This window comes from Bombus pyrosoma, linkage group LG13 (genome assembly GCF_014825855.1).
Source record: "Bombus pyrosoma isolate SC7728 linkage group LG13, ASM1482585v1, whole genome shotgun sequence".
Lineage (NCBI taxonomy): Eukaryota > Metazoa > Arthropoda > Insecta > Hymenoptera > Apidae > Bombus > Bombus pyrosoma.
In genome coordinates, this window is record NC_057782.1 from 956,276 (window position 1) to 974,303 (window position 18,028).

The 18,028-nt window shown below is 38.0% G+C and overlaps 1 protein-coding gene across 8 annotated transcripts; it reads left to right on the plus strand.

Moving 5' to 3' along the window:
• Window positions 1-625: 625 nt before the first annotated feature.
• Window positions 626-17,811, plus strand: LOC122574088. Of its 8 annotated transcripts, none has more exons than XR_006318894.1 (8): window positions 626-7,605; window positions 7,688-7,783; window positions 8,407-10,101; window positions 11,016-11,146; window positions 12,032-12,272; window positions 13,107-13,908; window positions 14,528-16,038; window positions 17,581-17,811. XR_006318894.1 is itself a non-coding variant. In XM_043741221.1 (8 exons), the coding sequence occupies exons 4-8, from the start codon at window positions 9,303-9,305 to the stop codon at window positions 15,954-15,956; spliced, it is 3,402 nt and encodes a 1,133-aa protein (XP_043597156.1). In that variant the 5' UTR covers window positions 626-6,686; window positions 7,480-7,605; window positions 7,688-7,783; window positions 8,407-9,302; the 3' UTR covers window positions 15,957-17,467. The 8 variants fall into 8 exon arrangements, 7 of the variants coding, with proteins under 7 accessions (XP_043597156.1, XP_043597158.1, XP_043597161.1 ...); XM_043741221.1 differs by lacking the exon at window positions 17,581-17,811 and having other exon boundaries at window positions 626-6,686; window positions 7,480-7,605; window positions 14,528-17,467; XM_043741223.1 differs by lacking the exon at window positions 17,581-17,811 and having other exon boundaries at window positions 626-5,998; window positions 6,502-7,605; window positions 14,528-17,467.
• Window positions 17,812-18,028: the final 217 nt, after the last annotated feature.

An 18,028-nucleotide genomic window follows, 5' to 3' on the forward strand; every position in this document is an offset into this window, starting at 1 on the left:
TCAAAATTTCTCTGGTATCCGATGTCCAGAAATTAAGCTCTTACCAGTTAACAAGTTAGAGCTACAAGAGCTACATTCTAAGTAGCAACATACAGAATAATAGTACATTTTTACATCAAACACGAGCTAAAATAAAGTAGATCTACCTATCTAACTTTGACTAAAGTCTGTAATCCTCGACTCTAAAATGTCGCTGGTATCCAAAGTCCGGACACTGGAAACCATTTACTCCACCTCCCTAACATCTCCTACGAGCACACTGTACTTCTCTCAACAAGACTACATCCCTAACCGAATCAACAGTTTCGTCAAAACACATCCCAATCATCCTGTAAACTTTCAACAGCAAGAAGTCGGACGCCATTCATCCCCTGAACTGCACTCGAAATTTCCTCCTCTTTCTCGAGTACGCTCGAGAGCGAACGCATCGTCGTCTACTCGGAAGATCATTCCGCTGCAATCACTGGCCTCTCCTTTGTCCGCTTGGTGCACGACGGATACACGAAGCTGGGCTTTCATGTTCGTACGTGCCTTAAGCCAACGCTCTGGCTCTTTCGCGACTGCATCCAATTCAGAGGCAATTGAATTCACGATTCCGGCCATTACGGGTGTCGGGAAAGGATTACGGGAGCGTGGAGATCGGCGCGCGTGCCGCATCTGCGAGCGGACGCGGACGAGTGCATCTCTCCAGCGAGTAACGGGAACCAAGCTGGGAAATAGTCTCGTAGAGATGCTGCACCGAGATTCGTGCTCCTTAACGACCGATTCTCACTGGTAATAAGCACGCTCTCGGCCAGTAATGTCACCGTTATCGAGTTAATTATGGCGTGGATCCAGACGATCTGGCGACCAGACACTGGAAATTCTGCTGACTTTCTATGAACTTGTTTGGGATCTTAGTTACCACGATTATGGGATTTTCTTGCCATTTCTTGGAAACTTGCTATGTGTGAGATTTCTGGAAGTTTTGGATTGGTAATAATTGAAGAGGGTCAAAAAATGCTGGAAGGATTCGTAAGTAACTTTATGATTAATTTACGATTTGAAATAATTAACTGCTTAAGTTTCAATTTCTTTTATTTTTTTATTTTGAATTTTAGTTTCTTAGCCACCTGATATATATTGTTTCGTAATCATAGATTTTAATATAGTAGGAAGTGAAAGGAAAGCAAGTGTTTCTATAAATACGAAAGAGACGAGATTGTTTATTGATACGAAGGATGTGTCATAACAGAAATGGTCGAGGGATTAACTTTTTTTATCTTGATAACATAACACGAGAAAGATAGAAAATTCCTAGATAAAGAAACCATTCCAAATTGATAGACGAAATTGATCATTCTGAGTTATCGAATTCTTTCGTTAACAAAATAGCTGTTTGAAATACCTGAATTTAATCTTGAATTTCATAAAATCTATACTCTGAACTGTGTAGTAAAATAGAACTCAAAGTCAGAATAGCTACTGCATAGTAATACAAATTACTTATGAATTACTTATGAATTTAGAGAATTTATACAGATGTTGAATACATGCGTGATGAAAATTTGTAAATTCTAATTGGATAATTTTTGGAAGAGTCGTAACACAACTAGACGAGGAAGGCTCGTAGTTGGTGATCTGGAATGCAAATTGACAGATGGATGTTTGAAGATGCAACATTTCAGAACGCTTAACACGATAGTTTCTGTTATGCAGGATGTAGGTGATGCAGCAGCCAGATGTAGGTTACCAATTGACTGCTTTGAAGACCCATTCAAGGGGCGTTCGTAGTGAATAGAGCGATTAGAGTAAATCTAAGCGCCTCACCACCCACTTAACTTTACGTGTGTAAGTCGTCGGTCATGCGTTTCTTCTATTTAATCCCGACAGAAATACTAATCTCCCTTTGATAACCCTCCTTCCTAGAAACAAAGGAAGAATTGAAGGGGAAAATGGTACAAATATCAACATTTTCCATTTGATGAAACCTCAGTTGAAATAATTTTAATGAAGTTTCAAGAAAGATGAAATTCTTTCCTTCGTACATTATGCAAAATTTAAATCACATTCTTCTTTCTTATAATAAATTTTATAACCTGAACGTCCCATTAAAGAATAGTAACATTGGTCACCGTTCTGTGAAGGACTCTTTGGCTCTTAATTTTTCGGAATTGCATTCGTTATTTACTATGATTATATTACACTTTGATTACCTTGCAACAATCCTTGAATCTTTATACTTCAACCTTATTTTTATTTCAATAAACAGAAAGGCTTTTAATGTTTCATGGAAATAATTTAATATAAAATTGGATAATAACGGTACTTTCATATCTGCTTCGATTTCAGATGCTTTCTAACATTAGGGAAATACGATTGGGCCGATAACGGCTAAAAGAAAGCAACATGATTAGTTCTAATATACGATGTAGAAATTTCAATTTTGATTTGGAATGATTCATAATGATTTTTCTTTCAGATTCTTCAATTATCATTTTCCTTTTTATTCAACTATCTTATCACTTCTTTACATAATTAAGTTCTAAATAGTATTTCCAACTTTGAAGTCTCTATTTGTTTCTCCATTCTAAAAGATCTTCTAGGATAAAGGTACCAAACGATATCGCGGATCTAATCTGGATATACATAAAGTTGTGACGCAGAGAATGTTCGCTGATTCTTATCTTGAGGATAGTATCGGTTGAAATCAATTTCACCACGGCGTAATAGTAGGTTCTAGCGTCAACTACGATCGTTTCTGATCCAACATAAAAGATCGCGATCGAATTATATGTGAGGAGACACATTGATCGCAGTCTCCGTGTAAAAATCGCGGACCATAATTTTGCCTCGTTATATGTGCATGTCATACCCCGAAGAAATTTTAAAGAGAATAATGGATTCAAGAAAACTGAATTGCGTAATTGACGTACAACGATCCTGGAAACGTGTGGAATTTCGCTGAAACTTTCAAAAATTTGCCACTCCCTCGACGCTAATGAGGATATTCAAATTGGACGTACGATGAGAACCTGTTGCGAGGGAAATTATTGTGTCTGTTGGAAATTCTGTCACTAAATTCATATTTTTAATTAACGTTGAATCAATGTCTGTGTTCCTTCGAGTTTAAAACATTAGCAATTTTAATGAAAATTAGAACTATTAAGGTGGTCCGATAAATCCAATTTTTTACAGAAATTTTATAGATTTACAACGGTGCATTTTTGCATTTTTCCCTGCATTACATATTTCTTCGTATATGTGTCTTTCATTTTTATTCCACTTACTCGTTTTCTGTTCTACTTCAGCCATCGGTAGTTTCAATGTTTCTAGGAATTTTTCAATTTATTGAAAACTAATTGAGAAAACGGGATAGTCAAAGAACCATGTTTTCGCAGTGAATCTTCCAATTAGAATAGACTAAAATTAAAACACTGAAAAGTTTTTTGAACTGTTATTGTGACATACGTAGATCGTGAAAAGGTTATGAAAACCAACAAAGTTGCGTAACACTAGTAACTTTTTCTAATCGGAATAGAAGTCTATTTGAAGTCAGATTGAAGAAGATTCTTAGAGCATATCACGTATGAGCCAACTTATGCAATTTTCATATGTCTGTGAAGCCTTACGAACGTCGGAACAGCGTATTACTTCAATCCGGCTGAATTTACCGATCGATACCTCGAGCATCGAAATAGTTTTCTTCGGTTAGTGAGCAAAGGAAACACCCCGCTGTATTTATTATTAGTTTTGTTTTGTTTCAATGCGGAGATAAATTAAAAAAGATAACGTGACATAACGTAGGCACGTAGTTGTAAGCTGACACCGTGAGCTCATCGTTCTTTCAACCCGTGAGACGGCTATACCGCCCACTGCGAGACAAAAAGGACGTTCTTCATTTGATGAAACAAGTAGAACAAAACTGGTTTTCGCAGAGAATCTCATGCCACGAACGCGCGTTTCGTTTATTTAATAAGGATGCTGATTTGCCTATTCACGGTTCGATCATTTCTTACGGAGCCATTATGCGAACAAAGAAGATCTCGTCTCTATGCTTACACAAGCTTAATAATTAGGGAGACTCTTCTCTACCGTGGATTTCTAATTAAGAACCGTTCAGTTCGTTTGACGTGTGACGGGCTCTGATTATGTGCTTCGAAAATGGTCATTGTAACTGAAGCTTTTGTTGGAATTGATTGTGAATTTTTGAAATTGTTGATATTAAGCAACTCGTTTGAATAAGTTTGAAACTAATTGATGAAGGTAGATTGTTAATAAAAGAAGGAGGAGTGTCGAATATAAATGAAATGAAGTGAAGCTAATTGAGAAAGAGTTGGGCTAGGTTGCAACCAGGTAATTAAATTTTCTCTGAAAATTTGCTCAATTAGAAAACTTCGATAGTTCGTCATATAATTTCTCCCAGAGTGCTGGTAATGATTTTCTGGTGGAACTGTGTGTTCGTCAGAAAAAAGCTAAAATTGTAATATAGTTATCGAAATAGTACAACTGTATTGTAAATGATCAAAGAATGCTTTTTATAATAAGACAAAAAATTAAGATATACGAATCTTACGCTTGAAAAAGATAAAAGATACTAAAAATTTATAATAGCGACTCAAATATCTCATACTTTAAGGAAATAAGCTAGTACGTAGCAAGCTGCGATGGGTGATAAATTATTTTTTAATGGTTTTCACTTTTCAAAACTAAAGCTTTTAAGTTATGATAAAAAGGATCTATTCGCATTTCTTTTATAATAGTTACATTTCTAGACAAAGTAATATTGTAAAATAAAAAGGAAGCACGTTGAGAGCCACTGATTCCTTATGTCCTTATTTCTTGGTCGGAGGATCCGCGAAGAGGCGCCACGGGGATGTCGCTGAGCGAGCTGTCCTCTCGTCTTTCAGCCACTCCCATTTTCAGCTACCGAGTTACTGCCACTCTGTCAATCTCACCTGACAGTCGCGTCCAAACGAAGATACACTCCCGACAATGAATAACCCTCCGAGTCGCCATTCACCTTGTCACTGAGAGGAAAAGTTGCGTCGTTTGTATCCCACGATATTGCAAACGCGATCAGTCTTGGAAATTAGTTCTACGAACTCGTTGAATACTGAATTTCAATGCACTCGTCCCAATCGAATGGAAGAAGTTATACTTACGGACAAAGATATTCATGAATTTCGTCTTCGTTAATGCAATCATAATTATTACTTCTTTTTCACTTCACAGTCACTACGGGAATATTATACAGAATGCATCGAAAAGGGTAATACCCAATTTTGAAGGGAAAAGAGGAGAAGAATGAATCAATTTCTGTTCGACAATATTTTTTCGAAATTAAACTGTTTTGCATACAATTTCCATTTACAATAGTTATGTAAATGTGTAAATGCATTATAATTGTTCTCCACAGTTCTGAAGAACACTGTTAATAAAAGTAATTTTGCACGAGATGAAAACAACCAATTCTGTTGGATAATGAAAAGAATATTTGATGATGTTGGGGACGATTGGAATCCTGATCATGTTACTATGTTTATTTTTTCCCCCATCAAAAGATTTCAACAACCTTTCCAAATTACCTTCGATAATGCGTATAAATTATGTAACCTTCCAATTCACCCCCTTTCGCACCAATACGCTCCAATTAAATTTCACACCAATATAAAACGACCATAAAACCAAGGGAGAAAATTGCACCAAATAATTTCCCGACGTTTCGCCGATAAAAATACAACTTCAAGCAAAACTTTTAAGCTTCGAAAACATGAAAGCCTTGTCCCTAGGCGTCTCATTTGAATAAGACAAATGAAGACATCCGGGAGACACACGGCGAGAACGATGAAGCTGATAGCTGAGATTGGGCCAGGGATCACCTACGGCGTGTATACGAGGCATCGAACCGTACCGATTGATTACGATCGTTACGAAGACAATGGTGGACACGGGCTTATTCTAACGACGACGGCTCTAACTTTGGAACCAGGAGGATTACCTTGGATGGTCTGCCACGGTTAGCAAAGGATCGAGTTTTGTCCGCTGAAAACCGATCTCCTGTCTACTACCCACGCCTTGATATCTTTTACTATTCCTCAGTTTTTCGATCTGACGATCGTACTATTTAGAGATAAGAAACTAACTATAATCAAAATTCATAGCTTTTCATATTTTTACTCGGTTATTTACAGTGGCGGACAGAAGAAAGTTTAAAGCTGACACTCGTGTATATAATCATAATTTCTATCAACATCTTTCTTGTCGTTTATTACATTAATTCATATTAATTTATAATAATTATATTATACATTCATTTCTCTCGTCACTTATAATTCACTTTTGCAAAATTATAACGTTTCTTCCGTTTTATTCTTTAAATTTTCTTCTGGATGTTACTGCATATGTATAAATTCCTATTTATACGTATGAATAAATAGTTAATAGAATAGAATGTAAGCAAACGATTGTTCTACTTATTAAATATTATAACAAACACTATACTTTGGATATTTTATACAGGATAGCTCAGAAATTATGGTAGCAACTAGCAAGTCAGGAATGTGGAATAAATCTTTTTCAGTTTCTGAGGAAAGCATATCTGTTGAAACTCTATTTTCGTGGAAATGAGGACTTGAATAGAAAAATTGTATTCTACGTTTTTCACTTATTTTCGCACGTAGATTAATCTTCTGTTTACTCATTTGGTAAGTACCAATTATAAGTTACCAATTGGTAAGTTGACAAATTTACGTATATTAAATTTTCCAAGTACGATTTTATCGAAAATGAAGCGTAGTATGAAATGTGTTTACTCTATACTTTTGATTCTGCTATTATTACTGGCTCTCTTTGTATCTTTTTATAAATTAGATATTTGCATTCCGTGTATTACTTGTCGATTTTTGTAGCTTCAAATCAACATCTAGATATAAATGTATGAAAGCTCTCAGGATTTACGATCCTACACAAGAAAATGAAATTACGCTATAACCAATCAAACCCATCTTATCATTCCTTCGTATATTGCTACGTTTTATCATGCAAATCGAACCGAGTAACCGTAAAAGCGACCGTCCTTCGAAGCTTAGTAAAGCATGTCGAATAAAATCCTAAGATTGTGGCGTCACGCGAGAAGATCTCGTTTTCGATCCCCGGTTTTAGTCTCGAACGACTTGATTGAGCAGTTGAGGCCGATCGAGACGTGTTGGGGATCGTTTAACTCGTGGTGGATCGAGGTTGCAGGCGGTTTGCCACAATTTGTCTGGACGGCGAAGTAACGTGTTAACGGGCTAGAAAGTGGCTGCAGGTGTTGTTAGCTTTCGTGACTCGACGCGTTAACGGGAGCGTGGCGTTTTCGCGTGTCGTGGCGCGCGCGGCACCTTCGTGTTGCGAAAGAGTAACGTTTTCTCGAGAGCAACGCGAAAATGTATGTAATCGAGGAGCGGTGGAGATTCTGGTGGTTCTATGCGTTTCGGATAATAGCGGAACGTTTTCCAGCGAACGAAACTTCCTATTCAGGAAGGACTAGCTCGAAGGAATCGAGAGGCGCGTTATCCTGGTGACTGTGCCTCGTGAAAGGAAGAAAGTTTGCGTACGAAGCGTACACCGGCGTTTTGTGCCACGGTATATGAAACGACGTTTCCCCTAACTTCTCCATTTTTATCCTCGTTCAGAGGAAATTTACATAAAGCTGTTGTAATACTAGGTTCTCGAAAGTATGAACTACGGAAACTACGGCATCTCTAGAGGGAAGGTAATGATATTGGGGATTGAGAAACTGCGCTGACAAGTTAGGTTAAAGGTAAGTTAAGTTGTTGTCACCCTCTGAAACAAGATATTTTAAAAGTTTACGGAAAAAGTGATTACAAAAAGTATCGATGCGCATCCTTATTTTTCAATGAAGTGTTCTCTATCGAGTTCTATACATTTCATTTTTATAGTATCAAATTTTTGTTGTCATATGACAATGCTACCTATTACTAGATGATACAAAATTTATATACATGGACTTAATTAATTAGTATGTAAATACTATAATAAGTGCAATGACGTGTCTATCTTTTTTATAGTTATGGTAAAGAAGAGAAAATTGTGGGTAATTAAATATTTATGATTTGTTGAATACGAAAAGGATTTGCAAGTAGAATATATGTTACTAGAAAAATTGTCAAGTATATAGAAGAAAGATTTAATGATATTATTATTCATGATTCAAAGAATTAACTATCGTGATACATAATTTTATATCATATGTCGGATATCTATTTCCCGATAACATTCTTGTAATCTTAATGAATCGCTATCGTACTATATTCATGTCGTGTCTTTACATCATCTCTAAGCAACTATGCTAAAGCCTACATTACTATGTCACAGACACCTATTCTCTACGCCTACCACAAAACTTTCTTTTCATAATTCAAGCATTAAAATCCAACTGGAGAAATATCTTACTCCTACCGCTAAACCATCTCTCCGATACTGGAACCACAGAAAATACGTGTTACACGAAGTTAACACCTCGCAATTCCTCCGCCTCCGACATATGGCAAACAAATCTAACAAATATAAATGGAGGAAGGAAGAAGATTTGTCTTGATCAGAGGAACATATTCGATATGGTTCTAGACGCGCGGCGAATGAATCATGTTGCCGACTGTAACCGTGTATAAAACTATATCGAAGCCACCCCCTTACAAGAACGTATAACGGTTGAAAAAGGGGGGGTGTATGTGTCGGGATAGAAGGGGAGGATGGCACGTTTCTGCGCAACTCCGAGGGCTTTTCCCCTGTCCCTCGCCATCTGCTGGAAGCTGCACGAGTGAGGAGATGTATTGAACAGGCTGAATGCGCGTGCAGAGATGCGCGAGTATCCGCGAATTCCCGGCAGCACGGGGCCGCAGTCCGCACAATAAAGAAAAAAATTGCCACAGAGTTAGGGGAACAGAGAGGTGGCGAGCGAGACAGAGACAGAGACACCGTCCTAATCCTCCTGGACGCCGAAGAGGCAGACTCGATTAATAGTCACGGTCGCGAGAGAAACGACGTCGTCCTCGTGCGCGCGGTGCCTCGGGATGAGACTGCTGCTACTTTAAGCGGAGCTTCCGGAACGGAGTACCGTTCAATGGGCCACCGCGTCTGGTGATCATCATCTCTGGTGAAACAGTTTTTCAATTTGTGTCTCCCGTCTCGTAAATCGTTCTATCAACGCGTCGTTACTCACGAGTTCAACGAATAAAACGAGTTGTTCGGTCGACGTCGAAACGCGTGTGAGTCGTTTTGTCCGGGAAACGAGCAGTATCAGACAAACGCCTGATAAAATGAGACCCGGCGGCTTCCTTCTGTTGCATCTTCTGCTTTTGTGTATCTTTTTCCTCGCGTCGGAAGCGAGACTCGGACAACAAGCGGCTGACGACGACGACGACGACGACGACGATGATTGGGACGACGAAGACGACGAGGACGACGACACCGACGAGCAGAGTTATCAAACGAAACCGGAGGTGGACGATGACGGACGCATATACAAGAACCCGAGGAATTCCCCGTCGGCGGCGTGTCCAAGAAACGAGGGACAGGCGGAATTGCTCGGCCAGAAGTGTCTGCGAAAGTGTTCTACTGATGAAGATTGCAAGAGCAAGAAGAAGAAGTGCAGATGCGACGGTGTTTGCGGGATGTCTTGCATCAAGCCTGAGAGAGAATGCCCGGCGCTGAGCGATATTCAGCACGGTGTGAAGTCAGAGACTGGAAGATTTTTCGGCGATCAAGTCCATTACACTTGTGATCCTGATTATTTCACCGTCGGTGTTACCGAGAGAACGTGCAGGGCCGACGGTAAATGGACCGGCACGACGCCTTCCTGCAAGAAGGATGTCAGTTCCTTCTGTTCTCAGCCGCCTAAGGTGAAAAACGCGCGACACAACGCGCTCTCTGAACAGACCACTTTCGACTTGGACAACGAAGTTCAGTACTTTTGCGACCATGGTTACACGACTACCGGTATCAGAAAGGCGAGGTGCCTGTTGATGGAAGGTATTGCTAGCTGGTTCGGACCTGACATCACCTGCGAGCCGCAGAAATGTGGACCTCCCGCGGACATTGCGAACGGCGGGTACGCCGGTATGTATCTTTTTGGTTTTAGGAGTGGTTTGTTACGGTTTAGTGGGGGAAGATATATAATGTAAGAATATCTTTAATAAGAATATCGAATCTTTGTTGAGAAATTGAATCGTTAGAAGGATATTGATTATTTTATATTATGAGAGTAGTAAAAATGATTCACTCATAATTTGAATGATTTTTTTATAAAATATATTGATAAAGACTTCATATATTTGATATAATGTGTTATTTTAGGTATTTTTCTTTTAGATTCATTTGCTACAGGTTTTATATCATACTTGTCGGTATTTAACTGCTTCATTTACAAATTGTTTAACAGACAGTAACGTTTGCTTGACAATTTTCTTTTTATTTAGAAACGCACATGGAACTTTACACATTGAATAGAATTTATTTTTGATCATACAATGGTGATCAAATTATTCCGATTATGTACTTCGAAGTTGTCGCTGTATAGAACAAGAATGAAGAGAATAGCGAATATTTAATACATAAGAAAAATTTTAAAATCCGTCCAAATCATTGGAAATTTGGAATATAAAATAATTTTATCATACTCAACGATAGTAATATTCTACTTCATAGTTCTATATATGTTGTCATAGAATTACATGCTTGAAGTGCTCATTACCACTGATGGTGCAGAAGCACCGTTGACAATAGCGAAGTAGTTTTTTTTCGTATGAAAACTGAACAGAAACTGAAACGAGTTTCTCTAAAGAAATAATTATTACATGTTAGATACCGATTAAATCTTTGATCTCTATTAGAAATTTGTCTTTTTTGAATATATTTTTAACTTGTAGAAACCTATATAAACAGACACTTGATCTGAACCATTTTCATCTTATATTATTGTTTCAATTATAAGGATCCTTACACGAAATCGCAACGTTTGTTTTCTGTTCAAGGCGAATGTTATACGTACGATTGCAGTGTGTCGTATCACTGTATGGATGGCTACGAATTAGTTGGCAAAGCGGAGAAGCTATGCTTGGCAGATGGCACATGGACTCCTAAAGAATCACCACAATGTGTGCAAGTAAGAGTTTTTGGCGACATATAAAACTTGTTTCTTCATGTTCCGTTACCTTCTTATTTGACATTCTTCATCCTTTTTTAACTGGATGCTACAAACATTTTAAATAACTATATGTTCCATGGGATCAACGAATCTAAGAAAATGTCAATTGAACGCATTAAGGGCCAAACGATAGTTTGTCATAATTTATCAAATTTCATATAATTGTAGGATCTGCATACTCGGAAAATATAGCGACGAAAAAAATATTGAGCGAATCTTTGAAATTTCCTTCCATACACACAATGTTAAGGACCAGACTTTGCTCGTGTAAACTGATTGAAAAGAAATTGTAAATGCAATGTCGCGTTAACGTTAGCTTCTAATGAGTCAAATTTGTATCAGCTCAGAAAGCATTTTCACAACGAAATTTATAGAAATAAAAATCGCAAGTCTTATATCTCTTACGACTAGTTAATAATTAATCATTCTTAACACGTTGACTGCTACGGTGGTAATCGGTGACCCACGTTTTATTAAAGTTTTTACAATGATCGAAATAAGATAATTTTCATGGACTAAAAAATTTTCAACAATATGAATGACTTGCAGGATATTATCAGAAAAGTGTGCGCAAATACGATATAATATTTTGTAAAAGTTAAATGTTATGGTGTAATATATTTCAGTATATCACAGCTTCCAGGGTAAAGATTTGTGTGATAGTCAACGCGTTAATTAATCATCTTTAAATTAAAAAAAAGGATATCAATTTTATATGAATAACAAAGTTAGAGAGATACGATATATTTAAATAAAATTGAGAAAGTGATTGCAAATTTGTTCGATAATGGCCAGTAGTGTATGTGTACGTACGTTTCGAAGCAGGAAATGTTTTCTGTTCAGGTTACAACGGTGCAATGCCCGAAACCGGAGAATCCAGTGAGCGGGAACGCGGTGTACACTTCGTATGCATACAATTCCATCGTGTCGTACGAATGCAAGTATGGATACACAGTGGTCGGCGCGACGACCAGGCGTTGCGGGGCAGATAGAAAATGGACCGGAAAGACACCTACCTGCCAAGAGATTAATTGCGGTTCACCTGGTGTTCTGTACAACGGTTGGATTGAGAATATCGAGGCGGGTGAGTCGCACGATGGAAGAGCGGAGAAAATTCTTCGCCGTGTTTATTAATAATCGCGTCGTTACAAGAATAAACAATAGTAGAAGTTTATGAGAATATTGCAACTATTTTGCGGTCGAAACAGTATGATACGCTGAGAATATCGTGAAAAGGATTTTGTATAGATATTGGTTTGGCGAGTGTAGAATTTTTATTCGATATAGAGTTGATAAAATATTACTTGAGACATACTTATTCAAATAATTTAATATTTGTCTCACTTTTCTTTCGATTAATATGGAATTATCTTTTTCGTAAGAAGAATGATAAACTTTTACATTTTAATCCTACATCATATTTAAATGTTGATACTTAATTCTATTTTAAATGAAGGATCATTCAATGTGAATTTTCTATTTCATCGATATTCTTACATCTTCATAATTTTTGGAAAATTTCTTTTCTATGAAATCATCAGGAAAGCATCGGGAGAATGTTACATTCACACACAGACATATTAATATCTCAATAGATTAAACATCATTTAAAATGAATCTCTCGCTCCATCGATATTCTTTGTTACCGGTAAAAGATTTATTTACACAAAACTATACACCGTAACAAATACATTAAAACATTTACAGCAATGGATTAAGCATCATTCAAGCTAAATTTCCCATGTTGCTGTTGTTCTTTTGCTTCCACAATATTCTAAATTCTCCTTTGTTCAAAACCAGCCAAAATTCCTATGAAAATACCCGAACGGTAAACTGTTAAAACTCTTGTTTCATATTCTCAAAAATAACGAAACCCACGTAATTCCGGACTGACCTCTTTATACGCTGACTCCAACAGGTACCGGTCTGGGTGCCAGTATAATTTTCCGCTGCAACGACCACATGAAGCTCGAGGGAAATACCTCGTCGGTTTGTCAGATCGACGGAAAGTGGCGTTATCCATTGCCGCAGTGTCTTGCACCTTGTGTCGTGCCTCAAATAGAAAACGGTAACATCACGGTGGCCAGCCACGATAGGGATCACATCAACAACGTGACTGTGGTCGAGCATGGCGAGAGATTGCTAGTTTTTTGTGAAGAAAATTATGAATTCGCGGCGAACAACACGCCCGTGGTTTGTAATAATGGCACGTGGTCCATCGTGCCCAGTTGCTCGCCTGCCAGGTGCAAACAATTGCCTAAATCGCCCAAAAATGGAATGGTGATAGCACCCAAAACCGATCACGGAATGAAAGCGATATTCAAGTGCAAAGATGGCTTTGAACTTGTCAAAGATGGACCAGACAACATCACGAGGTCGGTGAAATGTCAATATGGAAATTGGATCGGAGACATTCCTCACTGCATGCAAGTGTTTTGTCCTTTCCCTGGTTTCATCGAGAATGGAAAGGTCTTCTTGATGGGCAACATGGGAGTCTATGATTATAGGCCGTATGTGAAGAAGGTTGTGAATAACAAGCAGATTATGTATGATTGTGACAAAGGATACGTCCTGGATGATGGACCCACTGGAGCAACTTGTGTTGGAGGAAGCTGGAGCCCTAAGGAGCTGCCCAAGTGCATTCCTGGACAGCATCCTAGGCTCAGATGGAGCAGACGTCGAAGATCCGTGAATGAGGAAGATCTTACTATGAATTACAGGTAAGTTGAAGATTTTTCTATTATATTTATGATGAATTGGAGGATTCAGAATCGAATGTTGATATAAGAAGAAAGTTGATCGACATGGTAGCCATTGATGATTGGTATATTGATCTTTAATATGTACCTAAATATACTATACATTAACTAGAATTAAAACATCATGAAGTGAATAAGTATATGTAAACAAAAATAAACATTAATACTACCAAAGAACACTTACATCTCATTAACAGATAATTGCAAAAACAAAAATTTGTTAATGATAAAAAGTTTGATTAAAACACTTCCATTAAATAAACGATTATATATTCGTATAATTTTTAATGATATTTCGGCTTCCTAATGATATTTCGGAGATGTAAGAAATTTTTTAACTATAAGGAATTACGATTAATCTTGAATAATTGGAAAGGGAATACATATAGTAAATTTCATTTTGAAATATTTAAATGTTGCTTGTATTTCAACTGTGGATATAAGAATTTTGTATTTATGATTACATTATTTATATTTCAATTTTTATATACAGATAAAGTAGAGAAAAAATAGGGGAATTGGAAGTTTAATTTCTACTGGGATATCTGTCCTTAGGAAGTCGAACTAAATCTTTTTCCAGAAAATTCATCGAGTTCTTCCGCAAGATCGGCAAGAAGCTGCTGCATCTCGAGATGAACAAGAGCAAAGAGCACTCGAAGCATAAGATCGAGGCGAAGAACTCGAACTCCAGCCATCACGACAACAGCACTGAAGCTCTATCGTGGAAGAAGCATCCAGGCCATGGAAACAGATCGCGTCTTCGCGAGGAGAAGATGATCGACTTTCTTAAAATCGTCTATCGTAAGCTGCAACGCATGGACGCCAGACAATCTAACAATTCCACCAATGGCAGTATGCACGATCTTCTAAACGCTATGAGTAAAAACTTCTTCCACGTAGATCTATCCGAATCTCGGAAGAATAATTCCGGCAGAGGTCGTTCGGAATTTGAAATTCGAAACCAGAGAGAATTCATCAAACTTAAACGAGAGTTCGAGAGGATCATGCGATTTTATAATAAGTCAATGCGTTGGAACGAGAAGCAGAATCGAAAGGATTCAAAGAAGAAAGGCCAATCTCACGGGGAAAAGGGGAAGAAATCAAAGGACAAGAAGAAGCATCGTAAAAATTATTACAAAGGATTCTACGAATTCGTGAACAGTTACGTAACCGAAAAACTGTCTATGTTGGAGGCCCGGAACGCCACCGAGGAGCTGATCAAAAACATGAAGATCGACAAGTTCACCGTGCGAAACGGCACAACGTTCACAGTAGGTGAGATGTACGCGTTCTTCAAACATATCATAGAGGCTAAATTAAACAACACGGAGGACACGACGCTGGGGGAACCGTCGACAACGGCGTCTTCGTTTTTCACGAGTACAACCGCCGCCATTGGCAGCGGGAACAGTAGCAGCAGTACGGTGACGACTTCGAGCACGTCGACGACAAGCGGCACGACTACGACGCTGGCGACGCCGAGGGAGATCGAGGCGCGTGATAATCGATCTTCGACGATGGCCAGTAACGAGTCTTCGATGCTGGACAACGAGATCCCAGCCAAAGAAGGAGTGCCAAAGCACCGCAGCAAGCGAATACGAAACGCATCCGAGGACAGTGGTCCTCCGCGTCAGAAGAGGAGGCTGCTGTCCCTGAACGAGCTGCTGATAGCCAACAAGAAGAGCACCAACAACATTGCCGGCTCGTCGTCGTGGAGGAGCGAGAAGCAATGGGCTACAAAGAGGTTCAGGGCCTACGACGACGAAAAGACCAGGCTGTTTACGTTCAAAGAGCTCGAGGCTCAACAACAAAGTCGCTCTAAACGATTCCTGCCACCGTCTGAGCTGGATAATCAAATCTTTTTAAAAAATTTATATCTACACGCGTACGAGGACGAATATAGGGCGAACGTGAAACGTTCGATCGTTCAAGGAAATCATACGAACGAGCAGCAGCCGACTGTGTACAGGAGGCGTAAGGGCAACCTGGGCGCGTACGAGATCAAATGAACGAAAAGCGGAATTAATTGTGTTGTGATATTATTGACGGAATTTACTGAGGTCATTAATACCGATATCAATTCGATTTTAGGCGAGTATACATAATATACGATAGGATTATAATCGTTGTCCCTCGTCGATGCGCATTGTAAGACGTGTATCGCGCTTTTTTCAATGAATCAATCTTTTTCCATTTGTCGAGTCTCGGTGTAACCTGGTTTTACGATGGGGTTCAGTCATTATTCGACACTTATTCGCGGCGATGCGAGCTGATAGAATTTCAACGGTTTGTTCCAGGTATTCCCTTTTGTTTTTTTCTTTCCTTTCATTGTGTTTTCCTCGTCGTGATAATTGATGGTTATTCGATAAGTCGATGATTATTCGATGTCTTTTTATCTATGGAATGCGAAGATTAGTGCACAAGCCCCTTGTCCAGTTGAAATCGTTGTCAAAAGGAGAGGGTTAAAAGTGTGTTACAGGGTTTTTAATCCACAACGTTTAAGACTGATCAACTTCGAATTTTTAACGTAACTTTTAGGGTTTCTTCGCTTTCTTCTGTCTACAACGGATAAATTTTCAACGTTGAATTTTTGAAGAGAGATTGATGAAAAAATGCTTGCCAAATTTCCTTACTTTTATTAGTCTGTGATACTACGGGAAAGCAGTAGTTCTTCACTTAGTGTAACGAGCATATATCGTTAATAAGATAAATATGAAGAACGAAAAACAGAATCAAAATGGAGACGACGTATTGACTACAAGGGGTGTAAAAGTATTTTAGATATGGCTGTCGCTGAAAGTAGAGATAATCGCCAGCACAAGTGCAGCGTGTCGTTCTGTTTTCAAAGTAGCCAGCTCGCATCGCAAAAAGTATTTTAAACTCTTTGAAAAATCGTATTAGTAGAAGGATATGTTAAACGTATTTTAAGTATATCGTGGAAAAGGCATAAAAAAAAAAGAAAAAAGATAAAACGAAGAATAAAAGGATTTAAGAAAAAGAAGACGAGTCGAGAAGGAAAAAAGGTAGAACACGTTCGGAACTCGTTCGATCAAAACGATCTTCCGTTGTATAATCGATTAAGTTTTCACGAACCGCGAGGCTGTGTTTGTTAAACTATTATATCGATTAAAAAAATAGGTTTTTTAACTGTTATTATCGAAAGGCATTGTAACGTTACGACGTTGTATATAATACATTCACGTTGATTTCACGTGTTTCTCTCCTCGGTTTGATACCAAGACGATAAGATATATATATACACATACGGTCGTATCAATACTCCCGTCCTCGTCTCTTCGTAATTAACTTTTACTTGCGAATGTTTCAAATCCACAGTACACGCATACATATTTGAAACCATTTGTATCGGTCGATCGATCGATCGACCCTTCTCAAACAAAGAAAGACACTGCGAATCAAACCATACACCACTCGTATACAGACACTCGTGCATTTTTATGAATGACAAGTCATGGACAAGTATCATTAGTGAATAATAAGTATTATGATACGAACAATATCAGTAACGTGTACGTTATTCTTCGATCTCCCGAGTTAATTTAATCAATCATTTATTTCATTCTAAGTATTCAATTTTATGTTTTTTATTCACAATATTTAATTTTATTTCAGGTTTCGGTTATGAAGTACCAGAAACTGGCAAGTACAACTTCATCCTTCATCCTTCGCTCTTTTATTTTAATCCACTGAGAGTTTAGTAAATTCCTTTATCTCATTATTTTGTTATATATTTTGTATGTTAATTGAATAATTATATATAGATGATCAATTATATCTATATAAATTTCTAGTTAATATATAACAGATGCAATATTATGGGGATCTTAATGGGTTTGTCACTGTACCAAAATTTCCAGTTTTCATGGATAATCAGTAGTTCAAATATCAAGCAATACATTCAACGCCATTCAGAAACCGAAGAAAATCTTTAAGAAACCAAAGAAGAAGAATAAAAGGAGAATTAAATTTTAAGAAGTTAATATTGGACTAAAGCTTCCAGATGATAATGATCCACGAATAATGCAACACATTCACCTCCATTTCTCCCATTCCCAAATTG